Source organism: Vidua chalybeata, chromosome 5 (genome assembly GCF_026979565.1).
Source record: "Vidua chalybeata isolate OUT-0048 chromosome 5, bVidCha1 merged haplotype, whole genome shotgun sequence".
NCBI lineage: Eukaryota > Metazoa > Chordata > Aves > Passeriformes > Viduidae > Vidua > Vidua chalybeata.
This window is the reverse complement of record NC_071534.1, coordinates 8,026,980-8,044,898: the sequence shown is the minus strand read 5'-3', so window position 1 is coordinate 8,044,898 and position 17,919 is coordinate 8,026,980. Positions and strand designations below refer to the sequence as shown.

The following is a 17,919-nucleotide window of genomic DNA, read 5'->3' as shown; positions in this document are numbered from 1 at the left end:
TCTTGGTATGGTCCTTGTTATGAGGAGTAGGAGGGATGAACATGCTTCTAAAACTGTCTGATTTAAAAGCATAGACTTTATCTTGCAAGATTTTCTTTGAAGAAATGCTTTCAAAATTCTTTACAATACCTGCCAGAATATCTTGGTTGTAGATATGGATTATGTTAAGGACTGCAAACTTCTCTGTCATTTCCTGCAGTTCTTTCTTCTTATTCCTGTCTCTATTGCTGCTGGCAGTATTTTATTCACTTAATAAACCTTCTAAAATTTGATTAAGAGAGCTTTAAGTTGAGGTTAGTGTAAAGTCATTTTTTCTTTAAATAAAGTAACAAAAACACCCATGTTCTTTACAAAAATTTACACTTTCACTTTACAAACAAGCTCTTTGCCTTTACTCTGTTACCATGTTGCTTGGTCTGTATTCGCACATTTAAAAGGTGTCTGTTCTACACCTTTTAAGTGCAAGTGTATACACAAGGGGCTATATGCAAGGAAATGATACAATTTCATTTTATTTTCTGATCAGCTGCAATAATACCAAAATGTGATTACTCCTAAGAAGGAACAGACTTTCTCTTTGCTTCAAATGCCTCATATTAGCAGGTTTGGAAGAGAAAAGAAAAATTTGAGTCCAACTCAAATGAGGTTGTTACTTGTTTAACTACCATATCTTGGGCATTAGTGCATGGGATATTTTTGCTGGGTTTTTTTCATATTTATTTGGATATAACTTATTTTCTTCCAGACAGTGTCTCTTGATGGAACTTTATTTTTGAAATCTGGAGTGATTTCTGGAGGATCAAGTGATTTAAGATTTAAAGCTAGATGTTGGGATGAGAAAGAAATTAGTAAAATGAAAGAAAGAAGAGATAACTTGATTAATGAGTTAAAGGTAGGTCTCTTAAAAGCACTTAAGTGCAGAAGTCATGCTGTGTCTAACTTAATTCAGCTCTGGGAAGGTGATCTTCTAAAAGTATAATTTGCAAAGCTTCTAGCTGCAGACAGGACATAACAGCTGTTCATCATCTTCTAGTTAATAATGAACTCTGCATCTCAGTTCTTAACTGTGGTTCTCAGCTCATAGGCAGAAATACAGGACAATACTGTTGGTCCAAGCTCCCTCCAGGAAATCGTTAAGAGTACCTGAAGACTTGTAATGAAAATGACAATATGGTTGTGTAAACATGGGAATGTTGGCATGAACCAAAACCTGACAGTGTAAAATGATTTGTCATACCTTTAGTGTTGGCTTTTTTTAAGAGGGATGGAGTTGTAATATAATCTTCAAGTGGATACTTTCTTGGGAGAAATAAATCCATTACAATATTAATATTGAATATGACCTGTGCTATCAGCCTGTACCTTGAATGAGGCCTACATCAGTGAGGCTAGCTTTAACGTCTAAAAAAACAAATAATTTTCAAATAGTTCATCTTTTATTTAAAAAGCTTTTTCTCCAAAAACACTTTCCCAGGACTTAATGAGGATCAGACGGAAGGAGGCTGACTTGAAGCAATTGCGTGCTCAGTGCCAAGGAACTCAGACACGACTTAAATATTCACAGAGTGAATTAGACCTTATTAAAAAGAAACATCTTGCTAATCTCTTCATGGTATAATATTAAGTCTTTATAATTTTCATGTTTAATAATTGTATTGTTTTAAACTGCAGTTACTGATCAAGTAATGCTACTTCCTTACATAGTTTTTAAAATTCAATTAAAGTTTTACATACAGCAGTTACAACTGAGGAATTGATAAAATAGAAAAAACAAAGATTGCAGAGTACTTTACATGAGGCTTTTTCTATTGTGGTTTAAAACTTGGGTTTCTGGTAAGCTTGGTTTATCATCTAGTAACCTTCAGAAGTCTGTAAGTCAAAGTGCACTTTATGTGGTACTTAGTTTTCTTTTCCATTTGTTTTCCACTATAATTGTTACATGCAACTTGGCAGTAATAGTGGTTAAGCATCATTTGAGAAGAAAATGTTTTTAATTAGAAAATTAGAAAAATTAGAAATTAATTAGAAATTAGAAAAAAAACAGTTAACCTGGAACAGAGCTGTCCCTTAATTTCTAGAAAGTTGATCATCCTGTTCAGAAAAATTACCATATTTTTCCTTTCTGTCTAGGAAAAATCAAAACTGGAAAGTGAATTGGTAAATATTGAGGCTCAGTATGATATGCTGAATGAAGGAGTAGTACAAAGAAAACTAAAAATAGAAGAGTTTCAGAAAAAAATTAATGAGGTAATGCCTTCTGTCAGAGCTTTGAGAGCTTTTGCTATTAGGCTAAGGAATCTTAAGTTTTACTGATGTTTAGAACTGGACAACTTTTAACTTTGTAAGCTGCTTTGTCAACGAGGCTTGTGCATTATTCCAGGTATCTCTCCACATCCTCTACCTTTCTTACCAAGGTAGCTGTGAACAGACAAGTTGTGTATATGAGTCATGGCTTTGCAAATCAGTTTCTTAAAGTTCTGTGACTGTCAAGTGCTAAACACAAATCCAACCAACTGTGACTGTCAAGTGCTAAACACAAATCCAACCAAGCAAACCCATCTACGTCTCAAGTAGATGAAGCTTTGCTTAATATATACAGCTTTCTAGAGCTGAGAACACTACTCAGCACTGCAAGAGGGCTTTGTTCTGAACTCTGCAGGTGACATGTCTGGGGGATGGCCTGTCTGCTTGGAATGCAGATGAAAAATAGCATAGTCTGAAGGTTCCTTTCTCTTGGGAAGTAGCCAGTATGTGTTCTTGATTTTTCTCTGTGCTCTGATTACCCTGGGAGAGTGGCTGAGGTGTGTGTGATGATTGTCAGCAAATTCCTATATCACTGTTTTGGGGGTTTGTTTGTTTCTGTAGAGGTTTTCTTTTTGTGATTTTTGTGGTTTGGTTTTTTCTTTGCTGGGTGGGAAGAAGATTCTTTCGGGTTTTTTGCATGTTTTTGGGGCTTGTTTTGGTATTCTGTTGGTTTTTTAAAGACCATTGTATACCTATATTCAAGTCCAGTTCATGGAAGATGAAGCTAGCCTGTGATATAACTTGAGTGTTCTGTGCTCACCCTCTCTTTTGAGGTGTAGGTGATGGAGAATATGGAACTCTTGTTCTATCCCCGCCTGACCAAATTCATTATCTGTTATGGTACTAAACAGCTTTTGTCTTTAGAATCTGCTCCTGTCTGCTTTACAGGTTTCCCTGTAATTTACTTATCTTCCAGTGGTCCCCAGAACAGTTCATACAGACAGTGGACAGATTTCAGAGCAGGGTTGTCATGAAGAGACTAAAGGCATTCAGTGAAGGGAATGTTAGTAAAGCCTAATGTGATGCCAAGAGGGGTTTCCTGCTGTATTCTGCTAGAATCAGCAGTAATTGACTTCTTGGGGAAATAGGCACCTCATCTCTACCTGTGTTTTGAAGCTGCCTTTGTTCCTACTCTTGTCAAATAAAGAAATCTGGTATAAGCTGTGGAAAAATGGTACTGCAATTTTATCTGGAAAATACACAGCCCAGGACTTAGATGCTGGTGTAAATGTATATTGTTGGAGAAGGAGACATTCCTCACCACTGTCTGCAGTAACTCAGGCTGTATCGTACATCTGTAATTTAGCTCCTGGCTTCTGACCCATTCCCATCAGTCAGTCTGGGATTAATCCATGACTGGAATTCTACATGTAAGAACATGCCAAAATTGCTGCCTGTTCTCTGTCTTGCTTGGGGTGCAGGCATGAGGGAGTGCAGATGCCTGTCATCTGCAAACACTGAGGAAGTCATTGATGGTTAACCATGTAAGAATTCCAGATGCAAGAACTTTTCTTTTGCTTGTTCTGAAAAAACAAAAATGTACAGGCTATCATTTGGAACTAATCATCAGTTTCCAAAGAGTAGTGTAACTTGGATAGTATAACTTGGTTTGATGTAGTATTTGATACCTGGCTAAAAAATCCTGAATACTAAAACAATATAAATAATACCAGGCTTTGACCTGTAAAGTTCTATTAAGATTTTGTTCAGTCCATTGGTTTTCCTTTTAAATAGGAAGTTATAGGAATGGACTGTTGCTATTTCTTCTTCAGTCCAGCCATATACACTGTACCTAGTATTTGCCTGCCTAAATTTTTAAAAAAAATTAGAATTGGTTTTGACTGATGCTTTTGTTAGTGTATATACACTGTATAATTAGGAAATTATCTATTCCATGGCAGAGTTTTTGCTATGACTTTTCTATAAACAGAGCACAGTAATTAATATTTATGGATCTCTTGAAAGGATTCAAATAAAGAGCTGAACTACAACTCCAAGAAATCTAGTGTATCTGATTCGTGTCCTGTCTAGCTTTCTCTTCTTCAGCTGTCTGGGAACAGGCAAAACCAGGGAGGATGATTATTACACTGTGATGACTTCTGTCTTCGGAATGACCAGGTGCTGTCAAGAGCTTAGATTGGAGTTGCATTGAGTAGATCACAGGCACATATGCCTTATGTCTGGCATTTGGACTGAAAGTATTATTTGAAAATTTCAAGTACAAATTATTCCTCAGTAGTTGTTAGCTATTTTCTTGAAGTACCTTAAAAATCTAGTCTGTAGCATGAAGTGATTGAATATTTTACATCTGTGAGTTGCAAAATAGTATAATCATTTTTTGTTCCATTTCTCTGTTTTCAAAGGTTGAAGATGTTGTTTTCCGGGAATTCTGCGAAGAAATTGGTATAGAAAATATTCGTGTGTATGAACAAGAGCATGTGAGACAACAAGAGGAGATTGATAAGAGAAGGTGGTATATGTCACTAAAATGTAAACCAGTGGTTGGTATTAGATTGGACACACTGGTACTGGAGAAACTCCCTCACAGGAAATAACACAAAGTCACAGGAGAATGTAGAAGGTTCTCCTTGTCACTGTTAGTTAGGCCACTGCTGTAGATTAGTTAGACAAGGATTAGTTAGATCACTGCTATGGTTTGGGTTTGTTAGACAGAGTCAGTGACAGCTTGCAACAAATTTGAGAGGTAACATTTACTATTTTGGTAGCAATATTGTAAAAAAATAAAAAATAGTTTTTTAATACCAAATTTTAAAATGGCACTGTCCCAGATTGAGAATAGTATGAAGGGTCACTCGTGTGTGAAAAAATCTTAAGGAAAACTGGGTGTAAGACACAGGTGTTTGGTATAGGAACATACTCTTGTAAGGAAGACAGATTCTTGAGTTTTTCACAGGCAGCCTCAGCTGGTGTTTCTCTCACAGACACATGTCATTGCACCACAGATTTCTGTCTTAGAAGAATGTTAAAATGAACTGATGGTTGAAGTTCAAGTGTCACTTTCCATAATGATATGGCTGTATTCTGTATTGTATTTGTTTAATCAGTATCACTATATCTTTGTGATTTCCCATATATTCACAGGATGTGGTGTAGTAGAATCAATGTAATGCAGATTTTTGTGTTCACATAGAAGATACAGTAATGGTATCTAAATAGAGTCCAACACAGTTAATAGCCTGCTTTATAAGAAATGGTTTTAAATCCTGTACCTTGACTAGACTGGAGTTTGAAAATCAGAGGACACGACTGAACGTTCAGCTGGAGTATAATCGTGATCATCTACAAAAATTAACAAACTCAGTCAGCAAGTTGAGGGAGACAATTCATAGAGATGAAGCTGAGATTATCAACCTACAGAAGGTAATAATAAAAATAATTCCTCTGTCTCTGTAATTCAATACATTCTTTCCTTTCAGTTCCAGTTTTGAATAAATGTAGTTGATGCTGTGGATTAATTTTTCAAGGGGTTAATTCAGGGTTGACTTTGTAATTGCTTAGAAAAATGCAGATGCCTATTGCATTTTAACCTTGGAATAAACTGCCGTATTTGGATGCTTATTTATTATTAAAAATAAGCTTACTAAAAATTAAGTTTTGGATTACTGTCTATACAGTATTATTTTATACTTTGTTCAGTTAATGTGTTCTGTTGATATGAAAAGGCAGCATACAACTATAGGAAACCAGCAGCATGTGGCTCAGATTCAGCAAAGATTTTACAAGTAAGAGCAAGCAACTCTGGTGCTTTACATCTTTAAGCTTCTTTACAGCCACTAATACATTTGAAATAATGCTATGAAACCAGTTTAGATTTTTAGTTGAAGTAATATAGATGGGTTTCTCCTTCACAATGTTCTTTACCCAGTACTGTGCTGATGGTGCTTGTTAAAGAAACAAGCTTGTGCTTGTTCACAGAAAAGGGAAGGGGAAGATACATGCTTTGAACAGAAAACAAAAAGTGAAATGTATAAAACTGTCACAAGTTGGGGGGAACCCCCCCCTCCCCAGTGCCTTTCAGATCTTCACTGTAACACATTTGAATGTAACAGGTTGAGACTTTAACTCCTTTTTTCTGTATAGTAGAGATTCCAGATCTAGATTCTTGGTGGGAAGTTAAAAATCTAAATATTTCTATGCAGGATGAGGAAAAGCTTCTAAAAAAAGTTAATGAACTTCTGGAGGAGCAGCAACACCTTAAGGATAGACTAAGTGCTCATAAATCTGAGCTCACAAAAAGCCAAAATGAAGTTGAAGAGTTCAGAAAGATGATGTTAACTCTTAATAGGTAACTCCTACTCCTGGGAAGATGATTAAAGGGATAATATTTAGAAGGGATTTACTGATCACATGTTTGGATTTATCTTGTTTTGTTTTCTTGTGAAAGATGTATTAGAGACATAGTGATTTTCATCTACAGTGTGCCTTAGTTTAAAAGTTTTTCTAATTCAGTGTGTGAAGGAGAGTATTTCAAGAGGGCCATCCCATAAACCATACAGAATTATTTTACTATCTACCTAGTCTTAGGTCTCACTGTGATCTCTGACCACAGATCTCTTATCTCTTGTGGTGAATATGTAGTAGCTTAGAGCTTTGTTAGTGGCACATGACGTTCCCTCATAGTTTCTCAGTTTAGTTTGAGTTGCACAGTGGTCTGATTAATGGGAACATTTTTATTTTCCAATTTCATTGTTATTTTTTCATATGTTGGATAACTTAAACTAACACTAACTTTAGGTCATTTTTTTCTCCTATTATATTAAATCAACTCCTTTGTGGACAGTTTATACTTCATTTCTGTTGTGCTTGCTTATTATTGATGCCCCTTAATCAGGAGTCATTGGTATGTCTAAAAACCCCATCACATTGGCACGGTATGGCTCTGTAAACTTGGGGAATTTTCTATAAACTCATGACTGTATGCCTAATAATTTATGTTGTGTATAATTTTAACAGTGTTTCTGCTGATGGTAACTTGATGCTACCAGAGGAATTGGTTGCAAAGAATCAAGCTGTTTCAGAGAGAGTAATAATAAAAGATACTTGGTTACATGTTAAAGGATCAGATCTCCATACATGTTCACTAGAGCTGAACAGAACAGAGGTAGTCTGTAATTAGGAAAGATGGGTATTTGAATGTGCTTTTAAGTGAACTTGGCAATGTACTGAGACTGAGGCTCCCTCTGGAGTAATTTGGGAGAATGGAGGAGATGGCAGAAGTACCATTTTCCTTTATGTTTGGTGGGGGTTATTGAAGAGGAAACAGCCCTCTTGGTGCTTGGAATCTGTTTTCTATGCTGTATTTATCATGCTGGTTTTCTACAGATGTTATTAGCAGTGATGTTTCCACTCTTGAGTTGTTTTGTGCCTTTTGTGCATGTAGAGAAGCCACAAAGTTGCAGAGGGAAGCTACAGGTCTAGAAACATCACTGGAAGAGATGAGATTAAGGAGACATAATCTGCTGCTTGAATGCAAGGTGCAGGACTTGAAAATCGAGTTACTGTCTGGATCACTGGATGACATCAGCGAAGTAGAGGTACTTGGTGTTTACAGAAGATAGATATCATGGAGGAGCACTTACTCATTAATTTAATTTTTGTTTCCTTACAGGACTGTTTCTCTTACATAGTGATGATCAAACCAATACACTATTCATGTGACCAGGTCTCTTTCATTCAAAAGAAGGATTTCTTTTTATTTTTGTAGACAGAAATACTGTTTGCAAGTATTTTTGCTTGTGCTTGAAACATACTCTCATGAAATATATAAAATCTTGTTGTACAAGAAAATTGGTGTGAAGATAAATAAGAGGATACACGGGTCAGTTCAGAAATGTAAATAAATATGGCACGTGCAAGGGTTGAGATCATATTTGGTCTATCATCCATAATACAAATGCCATATATTAAATCATCCTTTTGTATTCACTAGATGTAGATATTCAGAGAAATCAGGGGTAGGATAAAATAGAAACATTGCTTCTATCTGATGACTGCCCCTTATTACTTGTCTCCATCTTCCCTCTTTTTCCAACAAGGAGTCTTGTTGAACCCATTCCTTAGAAAAGTATTTTTGCTGAAGGATAGGTGTGAACTGAGCAGCAGACAAAATGCCGGCAGTGAGGTGGGGTGGGCAGTCTGTGAAAGGAAAGAAGGAAGAACTGCCAATGATCCGAGGATGCAGGAACTCAGCTCTCACTGTTTCAGATTAAGGAAGAGAGGAAACCAAGGAGGGGAGCAGAAGGCATAACAATGTGGATTCTTAATTAGCCTCACAGAGAAGACAAGCAAGATTTGGTTCAGAGAAAAAAATCTTGGTGGGAAAGGAGTCTAACAATGAGAGCACATGTTTCATTTGAGGGAAAATGGCTGTTTGAAATTCAGGCGACAGGGAGTACAAGATTCTCTGCTTGTGCCATACAGAACTGAAGCTCCTTCATTCTTTTGAGTTAGAGTGGAAGAAATGCCTCAGTTTACGCACTTCAGCCTTCCCTTGGAAGGGATTGAGGTATTAGTGAGTGTACATCTTTCCAATCAGGAGATTTACAGTATGTACAGTGTTGTAAATATGTAATAAACAGGTTGCTGCTGCTTTTAACATAGCTTCAAGCTTAGTTTAGGAGATGTTTTCATCTTCATTTAACAGGTGAGTGTGTTAATTAGGCTCATGAGATCTTAACTGTTCATTCCATTTGGGCCAGGGGAAGAGCCATGGATTACATATACCTCGTACCATTTTACCACTGTCTCTTAATTTTAAAACCTCTTAATGAATTAGTTTTACAGTTTCAAAGTTAACTTTTGTATTTCTGAACTGGAATGTACTTCATCTTGCAGCTAGGAACTGAAATAGAAAGCACCCAGACTCTATCAGGCATCTATGAAAGGGAAGAGGGAATTCAGATAGACTACAGCACCCTAGACATTGACCTAAAGGTAAACTTTTCTGTCTGAAATTATTAGAGAATGGAGTGTCTGATTTTTATTTTTTTTTTTTTTTTTTTTTTTTTTTTTTTGGTGAAGGTATTTTATTTGTTGTTTATTTTGTTCTTCACCCTTCACATCACCAAGTGTCTTTAACCACTGCCAAGCTGAAGTGCATGTGTCTGTATGCTCTGGTTTTGTACTCATGATGTAGCATTGATGTGTGGGATTTCTAGATAGGTCAGTTTCCCATATAACTGGCTTTAACTTTCAGCTTATCTGAACCATGAAAATAGAATTGAGAGACTTGATAATACCTCCTTGATTTTTTTTTTTATTTTTTTTTTAATTGTTTACCTTCTGCCTTGAAGTTGCAACTTTGTATGTTAAGGCTCAAAGCTCCAGAACGCAAGAGTGGCTGAGGGAGATTGTTTGCCTGCTATTTGTGGTATTTGCAGAGGCCAAGGCTTCCCATCCTTCCCTGTCTAACAGCCCATTAGGTCAGATTTTTCTCAGCAGGTTTTGTAATTTGTTTTTCCTTTTTAATCTTGAGGAAAATAGTTAAATGTCACAGGCTAAGCACAGAACAAAGGATGAAGCTGTCATCAGTAGAACATATCTCAAAGAATTCACTGAGAACCTCTTTAAAAATCAAGCAGTGAAGCACTAATCCTGCTCCTGTGTTGTATTTTAAAAAGGGAATCACGGGAAAATAATTGGCTTCCTGTTTTTAAAAATCTTGGGGAAGAAGAGTGAGGGCCTGGTAGACTCATTGCAAGAAATAAGACCTGGGTGGCATTTTCAGTTGTGTTTCAAGTTAAAGCTATTAATGAGTGGGGTAATTGTTTCAGGAACTATGAGTGCCTGCTGTATGTATTGAAATGTCTTGGCCTAATAGCAAATTAGATTGCTTTGTTGGTTTTTATTCTTTAGGAACTAGAATCTGATAAAGATATAGAGGATCATGTGAAGCAAATGCAGCAGGAAATCAAATCTAAAGAGGTCACATTAATGAAGACAGCTGCTCCAAACCTGAGAGCAGGAGAGAAGTTACTGATAGCTCGGGACAAGTTCCAAGAATCGATAGATGGTAACACTGAGTCTTTCATGTCAGTCACTTCTATGATTCCCCCCTAATTGACATTCCTCTTCATGGGGTTGGTCCTGCTGGCTTTGCCCATTTCAGATATTACGGTATTTTTTTGTGCTCAACTGTTTATCCTCAGTTATCTTTTTAATTATATGTAAACAATTCATTAACATACATTTGAGTGTGGAGTAGTTTGTTGAAATGCAGTTTGAATGATTGGGAAGATACTTGTTCCCCACATGACATCATAAATTGTGTTTTACTTGCTTTCTGAGAAGTACTGACTCTAATGTTAAAATTGCTTAAATTTTTCTTACATAAATGTAAGAAAAGGAAGGACAACAGAAGGAACTGTGTATGTTGTCCAAAACTGACACATGAGCGTTTCTGCAAAATGGTTAGTATCTCCAGAGAGTTTAAGATATTAACAGTGTAAGAAATGTAAGGGGTTCTGGAGTTGTACCAGGTCAGTACTGGTGCTGCTTAGGCCTGCCTGGTTCCCAGAAGGAATTAGGAGAAGAATATTGTTCCTTGCTCTAGACAAATGTGGCACAGAGCAGATTGAATACTTCACAACTTTGCTGGTTTGTGGGTCTTGCATTTGAAATCTGGAAGGAAACTCACACTATATTGGTATGTTCCTTTTTCTGCAATAACTATTTTCTTTGATGCTGTTCATAGTAGCCAGTATATATTTGTTCTGTGTATTTGCTCAAAGACTTCTTAAGGAGTAACTCCCGTCATTTTATTTTTTTTCCGTAGCTTTTGAGACCAGCAGAAAGGAGGCCAGAATATGCAAGCAGGAATTTGAAGAGGTGAAAAAAAGGAGATATGATCTATTTAGCCAGTGCTTTGAGCATGCCTCCATAGCCATTGACAGGATCTACAAGAAGCTTTGCAGGAACAGTAGTGCTCAGGTGTGTTGTGTGCAGGGGCTGTGCCTTAAAGGCCATACTGGATGCTTTGTTACCTAGAATAAAGTAGCACTTGTGGTTTCCAAAGACAGTCTCAGACCTCAAGAAGAAAATCACAGAAAGACTACAGAAGTTTGGGGTCAGGAAGGAATAGGCAATAAGCCTAAGTATGCTTGACATTAGACAGAGAGAGGTAATCTGTGAGCAAAACTGGGGACTATTCAGCTTGGCTTAACTCTTTGCTTTTAGCAGAACACAAGTGTGAAATGTAATTGAGTACTTCAGTTAAAAATAACATTGGTTTACACATCAAGTTACACTAATAACAATCATTAGTACAGACAACTGAAAATCATAAATAAGTGCTAGTGTTTTGTACAAGGTCTTGAAGCACCTTCTACCGCACTTAAATACTTAGAAAACATAAACAGACATAATATGTTTGCAACTTTTAAGAAACATGTAGAAAAATTGTCTCACGATTATCATTGTTACTGTTCCTGTGTTATTACCAAAAGTCAAGAGGGAACTCCCAAATGCTTTGGTTATGTCAAATTCCATAGACTTCCATAAAAGTTTAAAGGATTGAACTCTTGTCTGTCTTAAGATTTTGTGTTTTTCTTCAGCATGTTGTGTGCTGGTTTGGTTTTCTTCCATGATGTGTGTGATCTGAGAGGAGACATTTGAAATGAGGGTTAAGTAAGGAAGTTTCCCTTACCTGTCTCCACTTGTGCAGAGGGGAAGAGTCTGTATTATTTTGTCTCTTCTATTTATGAGAAAAATAAACCAACTAGCAAGGATCTTACCCATCATACCTTTAGTGGTTAGGGAAACTGGTGGTTCCTTTAAAATAATGCTTTTAAATTTTGTCCCTGGGAGCCAAGATACAAAGTACAGAAAAAGACTTAAGTACAAAGCAGTCTTTGTGCAGCTCAAAGCTAGGTTCACCAGAAAAAGGCAATTTTGCAAATACATTGTCATCTATGCCGAAAAAGAAGAAATCTGCTTTTGAAGTCTAACATTTTAATAGTTTAAAAAATCAAAGGAGTTACATAGAAAATTATAAAATCGAGTTTGTTCAGTAGTTGAAAGTCTGGAAATAACAAATATGTGGCACCATTTCCATACTGGTTTTGTTACTGAGCCTCTTGGTTCCCAGTTTGTTAACAAAACCATATTCTCCAGGAACTGGATACAGCTGCTCACAGAATGGATGAACGGCTTCCCTAAAAGGGAAGCAAACTCACTGGTTTCCTCACTAGCTCAGGCAGCATTTAAACCTAAAAAATAACCATCTAAATAATTTGATAAATCTCATAAATGTATTTGTTTCTAGGCCTTCCTTAGTCCGGAAAATCCTGAGGAGCCCTATCTGGAAGGCATTGGCTTCCACTGCGTGGCTCCGGGCAAGCGCTTTATGCCGATGGACAGTTTGTCAGGAGGGGAAAAAACAGTGGCAGCCCTGGCTCTTGTGTTTGCTGTACACAGGTAAAAGAATTGTTCTGGGACTATCCAGGGAAAAAAAAAAAAAGTGTTAGGGTATTCTCCAAGTGGCCAAGTAGGTGATAGAAAGAGATAGTGTTATGCTTATACACATGTTAAAAATTCTGCTAATGGAGTGTTCAAGCATTGCTGAAGTCCTTATTCTTTATCTGTCATGACTTTATATATTCAATGTAGAATTTCATGTTAATTAAAAATATTAACTGTTAATTTCTTGTCTATTATTTAATATTGAATATTAAATGATATCTAATTATTTAATTGCAATAAAATAAGAATAATATTGCAAAATACTATCAACTTTATTTATGGACTAAGTAAGTAATTAGAAGGTTGATTAACATTTTGGTATCTCACTGTAAAATACTGTCTTGTCTTCTACAGTTTTCGTCCAGCTCCTTTTTTTATTTTGGATGAGATAGATGCTGCACTGGACAACACAAACATTGATAAAGTAAGTTGCTTTATTACCCACAATATCTGGTACCTTTTACAAAAGGGTGGCTACTTCCATTGCAGGGTATTGGGATACAGAGTGTTTAGCCTGACTGAATCTGTTTTAAATTGGATTGGATTTAGGGCTGAAGTAACCAGTCTGTGAGATACAGGAAAAATTTAAATTCCTTAATCCAAGTGTGTTTGATTGGTCTCTAAATTGTGAAGGTGAGAAGAGGTGGTGAGGAGTGTGAAGGTGTGCAGGTGTGTTGTGTAACCCCATGTGGCACAGTGTGACCTGGAGGGCACCTGGGAATTGTGCTGCTTGGAATTGGTAAGGCCTTGGAGTTCCCTTGGCTCCAAGAAGTAGCAAGGAGTATATCTGCATGTGGAAACCAAGTCATTCTGCCACTGGAGTGTTTAATGTAATTGGCTTAGTAACAATTTTTGCATTGGCACCAATTAAGCTGTTGCTCCAGTCATTTTAGTCACATGACTTTTCTTGATCAAAACACCTTCCTGCCCTCTTAATTTCTCTTTCCCTTTTTGCCAGTAACTGTTCAATGTAACAAGAACCAAGGCTGGAACATAAACAGCAGAGATTGCAGCTGTGGATGGCAGCCCCTGGGAGGGGGAGGCTCAGAACAGGAGGATTTTTTGTAGGGAGGAATCCTAAAGCTCACCACATATGCCTAGATTTTCTTCTGTGGAAGCATTCTTTTTCAGAACAGTATTTCTAGTAACATTACCTCTAATGTCAGTCTTGGTAGAGCCTAACAAACAAAAGCAGTTGTTTAAACACCAAATATTTTGGTTGTTCCCCTGATGGCATTAAGTGTGATGTGCCAAGTACTCCAGAGTTTGCTTGGAGGGTACCTCTGGAATAGATAGCTGGAAAGCTCTACCACTTGTGCCTGCCAGATAGAATTCAATTCTTTCTTGGAGATTACTGACTCACTTTGAGAGGTTCCTGAACCTATTTAATTCCCTAAATAATCCTTGGGATACAAGTCCACAAGAGTTACCCAGGCCCTGAAGTTGTTTTAGCTTGCTGCAGTGTGTTTCAGCAACATCAGATGGGATGTAGTGGGGCTATAATGAAGATCCCTAAGGAAGTTTTAGGGCTTGGCTCTCAGTGACATGATTAAAAATAAGATTACACGTCACACAGCACCTCTGTGAGCTGAGCTTCTATCAGATACTGCTCTGCTTATAAGACTTGGGACCACTCTAAGATGTATTCTGGCCGAATACGAGTATTGTTTTCTGTGTGTTACTCTTTCTGGGCTCAGATGTCTCAAGGCTGGTGACCTGGAGCAGTGCAGGCTGACTCGAGGTGTTCCTTTGCTGTTACACCATTTACTTCTGAACTTCACATTTCTGCTTGTTGTGGAAGCTGTGGTGTGTCAGGTGATGAGCACTGCCCATCTCTGCAGCTGTCTGGGGTGGCTGGCTGGTGTGTTTCCTGGCTCTGTCTGGAGCTGGCCATGGGCCCTTACCTGGTTGTTACCTGGATGACTTTATTAATCCAGTTGCAGTTAGACCTGCCCCAATCTTGTACACATTGCATGCAGGTGAGGACTTCTGGGATGTTGCCAGCTTTCCATATAGGCTACCTATGATGCATTAACAAAGCTGATAATGATTAATAGAGTGCACTAGGCACTTTGCTGCACTTTGCCTTTCTGAGGAGGCTCATTCTGCCTGGCAGAAGAGAGGTGCCTTTTATGCCTAAGGATGTGCTGGGCACCATTCTTGTCAAAACACTGGAAACAAAGAGGTGATTTTGCCTCTATGCACCTGGATTACTCAATCCAAACACAGCTAAAATTAAATACTGCAACTGAGCAAAACTGATCTGTGAAAGTTGTTGCTGGTACTCACTGGTATCTATTTTTTATCCTAAGAAATTAATCTGTTTCTTTCCATTCTTTCAGATTGATGATGTATTAAAGCAGATCTCTCACTAATTGGAACTATACTCTGAAATTACTGTGAAGTTTTAACTTACTAACAAGAGTTCTTCCCATAACTTACTTACAGTTCTTCCAGTAAAAAATTAATTTCCATGTCATGTAGATAGAAGTGTGCAGGCAGAGGGCTCATTAAAAAGGTACTGGTTTTCCTTTATGCAGCATTTAATTTATATTAGGGGAAACTGCAATCTCACCAGTTAATAACTTAAATTTTGTACCTTTAAGTTACATTATCATTGAGAAACTTGCTGCTGTCTGCAGTGAACTAATTTATTATACAGCCAGTAGCAAACTTTTCACACTTTTGAAAAAAGTTATTTAGGGATTTCCACCTTCCTTTCTAGTTATATAAAGTAAAATTGTTATTCATTGGCACTGGTGTCTTTTTATAGCTTTATTCACTGGAATGAACCATTATTCTCTGAAATGTTTTCAAAAAGCAACACACTTGAGGGGTTGTCTTAAAACCATGCAAAATATCTGGCTTTTAAAACTGGTTTATTTCTGATTGTAGCAATCATGATGGAATTCTGCAGCTAGCACAGCTCAGTTCTTCCTTCACCATTCCCTAATCACAGCATTGGTTGCCAGAACTAACTCAAACACTTGGTTTCTTTCCAAAGGTCTCAAGTTTCATTAGAGAACAGGCACATGAACAGGTCCAAATGATAGTTATTTCCCTGAAGGAAGAGTTTTATTGCAAGGCAGATGCATTGATTGGAGTGTGTCCTGAGGTAACAATTAATTATGGGTAAATAATGCACATGGGGTTGTTGAAGTGCTGGGTCACACCTGAAGTGTTGCTCCAGTGAACCAGGCACACAGTTGGTGGCTGGGTGTGTCCTGCTGTGCAGATACCGGCTTTGGGGAACATCCTCTGGGGAACTGGAGCTCATGATTTCATCTCATAGTTATGAAATGCTTATTTCAAGTACCAGAAGTGTGTTACATGGTCTGATCCTCCCTCTTCTTAGCACAATGAGGTTATGTTCAGCCAAGTCCTGACCCTGGACCTTACCGAGTACCCAGAGGGAGAAGAGCAGGACACAGCAGAGAAGCCCAGCCATGGTTCTCTCTTCGAATAGTGCATGGATGGTATCAGGGCCAGGTGACAACAGGAACTGGGTTCACAGCTGACTGTTACAAACCTGAGTTTGAATGTGGCTGTTAGAGGTTGATAGGGGAATGTTCACTTTTCAAGTAAAGCAGTTTTGCAAAATATTAAGGGAATCAACTGCTACTCCTTGATGCAGTTTTGTTAAGGAGAGGTGAGAGCCCGAGGCTGTTTCTGAGGTTTGCACACTGGTACCCAAAGCTTTCATTCCAAATCTTTTGGCTGTAAGAAGTGCTGCAGGTTCATTTCCATAAGTAGAGTATCCCAAAGAACAAGCCTCTTGTTTTTAGGAAAAGTCCATAGTGCCAGCATGCTGTTCAGGTGCTCACTGGTCCAGTCAGGACCTTTTGTGTTGTAGCTGCATCTATTTGCCTTCAGAATAGGATTATTTCCTCTTTTCTAAAACAGTAAGGTACTGGCATGTGCTCATTATCTTGTTCATTATCACTCCTGTGACAATCAGAAATACTTCAGTTCTCCACTGCAACCTTACACAAGTATTAGTTAACTGTACAAACACTTGAGATGCAGCTCTACAGCTGTTATGTAACCTTGAAAAATTTCACCTCTGAGCTATTTCACCTCGTACAGAAGTGGAAAGAATGAACCATGCTATAGAGGCAAATGAAATATATATCTATATATATAGAAATATATAAAAATGTAATGTTATTATGTAGCTGTCCCAGTACACTGAAGTTACTTTGCTGGCCGTTTTTCATCTAAGCAGATTGAAGTTAATTAATTTTTCATCTAAAGTTAATGAAGTTGGGTAAAGAAACCTGAAAGCTGGTATCACTTTATCTGGCTTATGTTCCACCTCTGTGTGTCCTGAAGAGCTTCCCTTGGTTTGTGGCTGTTAATAATTTTATCTTGTGCTCACAGAGCAGGTTCCTTTTGTCCTGTTGGTTGCTTACATATACCTAGGTTGTGCTGTGAGCCCTGGGCTTGTGCTGGGCCTGTGAGGATCCTGCCTCAGGAAGGAAGATTGAGCAGGAGTGTAATGTGTTTCACAGGAATACAGATGTTCATCAAATACTTGTGTTATTGCTACACTTCACTGAATAAAATAAAATAATTTACTCTGAGGCATGAGACAGCATCAGTGCCTTATTTCAGAATCTGGTAACAGACATATTAGGAGATAAAACAACCCCTCACTCTTCTGCTTTTGAGGATACAATAGATGGCCCTCAAGACAGGAGGCTGCTGGACAAGCTACAGTTCAGCAGTATCTACAAGGGAAGAATCACCAGTGCTGGGTGTAAACTGATCCTTACCAAGGGGAGAGATGGGATTTCCTATTGTGGACCCAACTTCAAGCATGTAATAAGGAGTTGCGTGACTTTAGGGTTTAAATAGTGGTAGTAATGCGGGTCATAAATACCTCCATGCAACTGATGGGTTTTGCTTGGCTTGAAACAACAGGTGAAGTGTTCTGAGCTGATCATCAGGATCCACAAGAGCCTGACTAGTCACTTTCCAAAGCAGCACTTTACAGCAGCTGCAGGAGGTGGTTGTGTAACGAGAGTAAAGACCTGCCAAACCATAGTTCAGAGAGAAAGGTGTCCAGACCCACCCCTTGCCCTCCTGTAAAACCCCAGTACAACCTGACCTGCTCTCAGAAAGCATAACAGAAAT

General features: G+C 37.9%; 1 protein-coding gene across 2 annotated transcripts in view; it reads left to right on the top strand.

Annotated features, from left to right (window-relative positions):
• Positions 1–17,366, top strand: part of SMC1B (structural maintenance of chromosomes 1B) — a 30,423-nt gene extending 13,057 nt beyond the window's left edge. Inside the window, exons 12-25 of one of the 2 annotated variants that reach the window (XM_053943299.1) lie at positions 746–892; positions 1,475–1,612; positions 2,131–2,247; positions 4,668–4,774; positions 5,544–5,685; positions 6,465–6,610; positions 7,706–7,859; positions 9,160–9,258; positions 10,180–10,336; positions 11,099–11,253; positions 12,587–12,738; positions 13,138–13,207; positions 15,788–15,898; positions 16,139–17,366. In XM_053943299.1, the coding sequence (XP_053799274.1) occupies positions 746–892; positions 1,475–1,612; positions 2,131–2,247; positions 4,668–4,774; positions 5,544–5,685; positions 6,465–6,610; positions 7,706–7,859; positions 9,160–9,258; positions 10,180–10,336; positions 11,099–11,253; positions 12,587–12,738; positions 13,138–13,207; positions 15,788–15,898; positions 16,139–16,249 (1,806 nt within the window). In that variant the 3' untranslated portion in view covers positions 16,250–17,366. The remainder of the gene's footprint in view (positions 1–745; positions 893–1,474; positions 1,613–2,130; positions 2,248–4,667; positions 4,775–5,543; positions 5,686–6,464; positions 6,611–7,705; positions 7,860–9,159; positions 9,259–10,179; positions 10,337–11,098; positions 11,254–12,586; positions 12,739–13,137; positions 13,208–15,787; positions 15,899–16,138) is intronic. The other variant, XM_053943300.1, reaches the window with a different exon arrangement.
• The last annotated feature ends 553 nt before the right edge of the window (positions 17,367–17,919 follow it).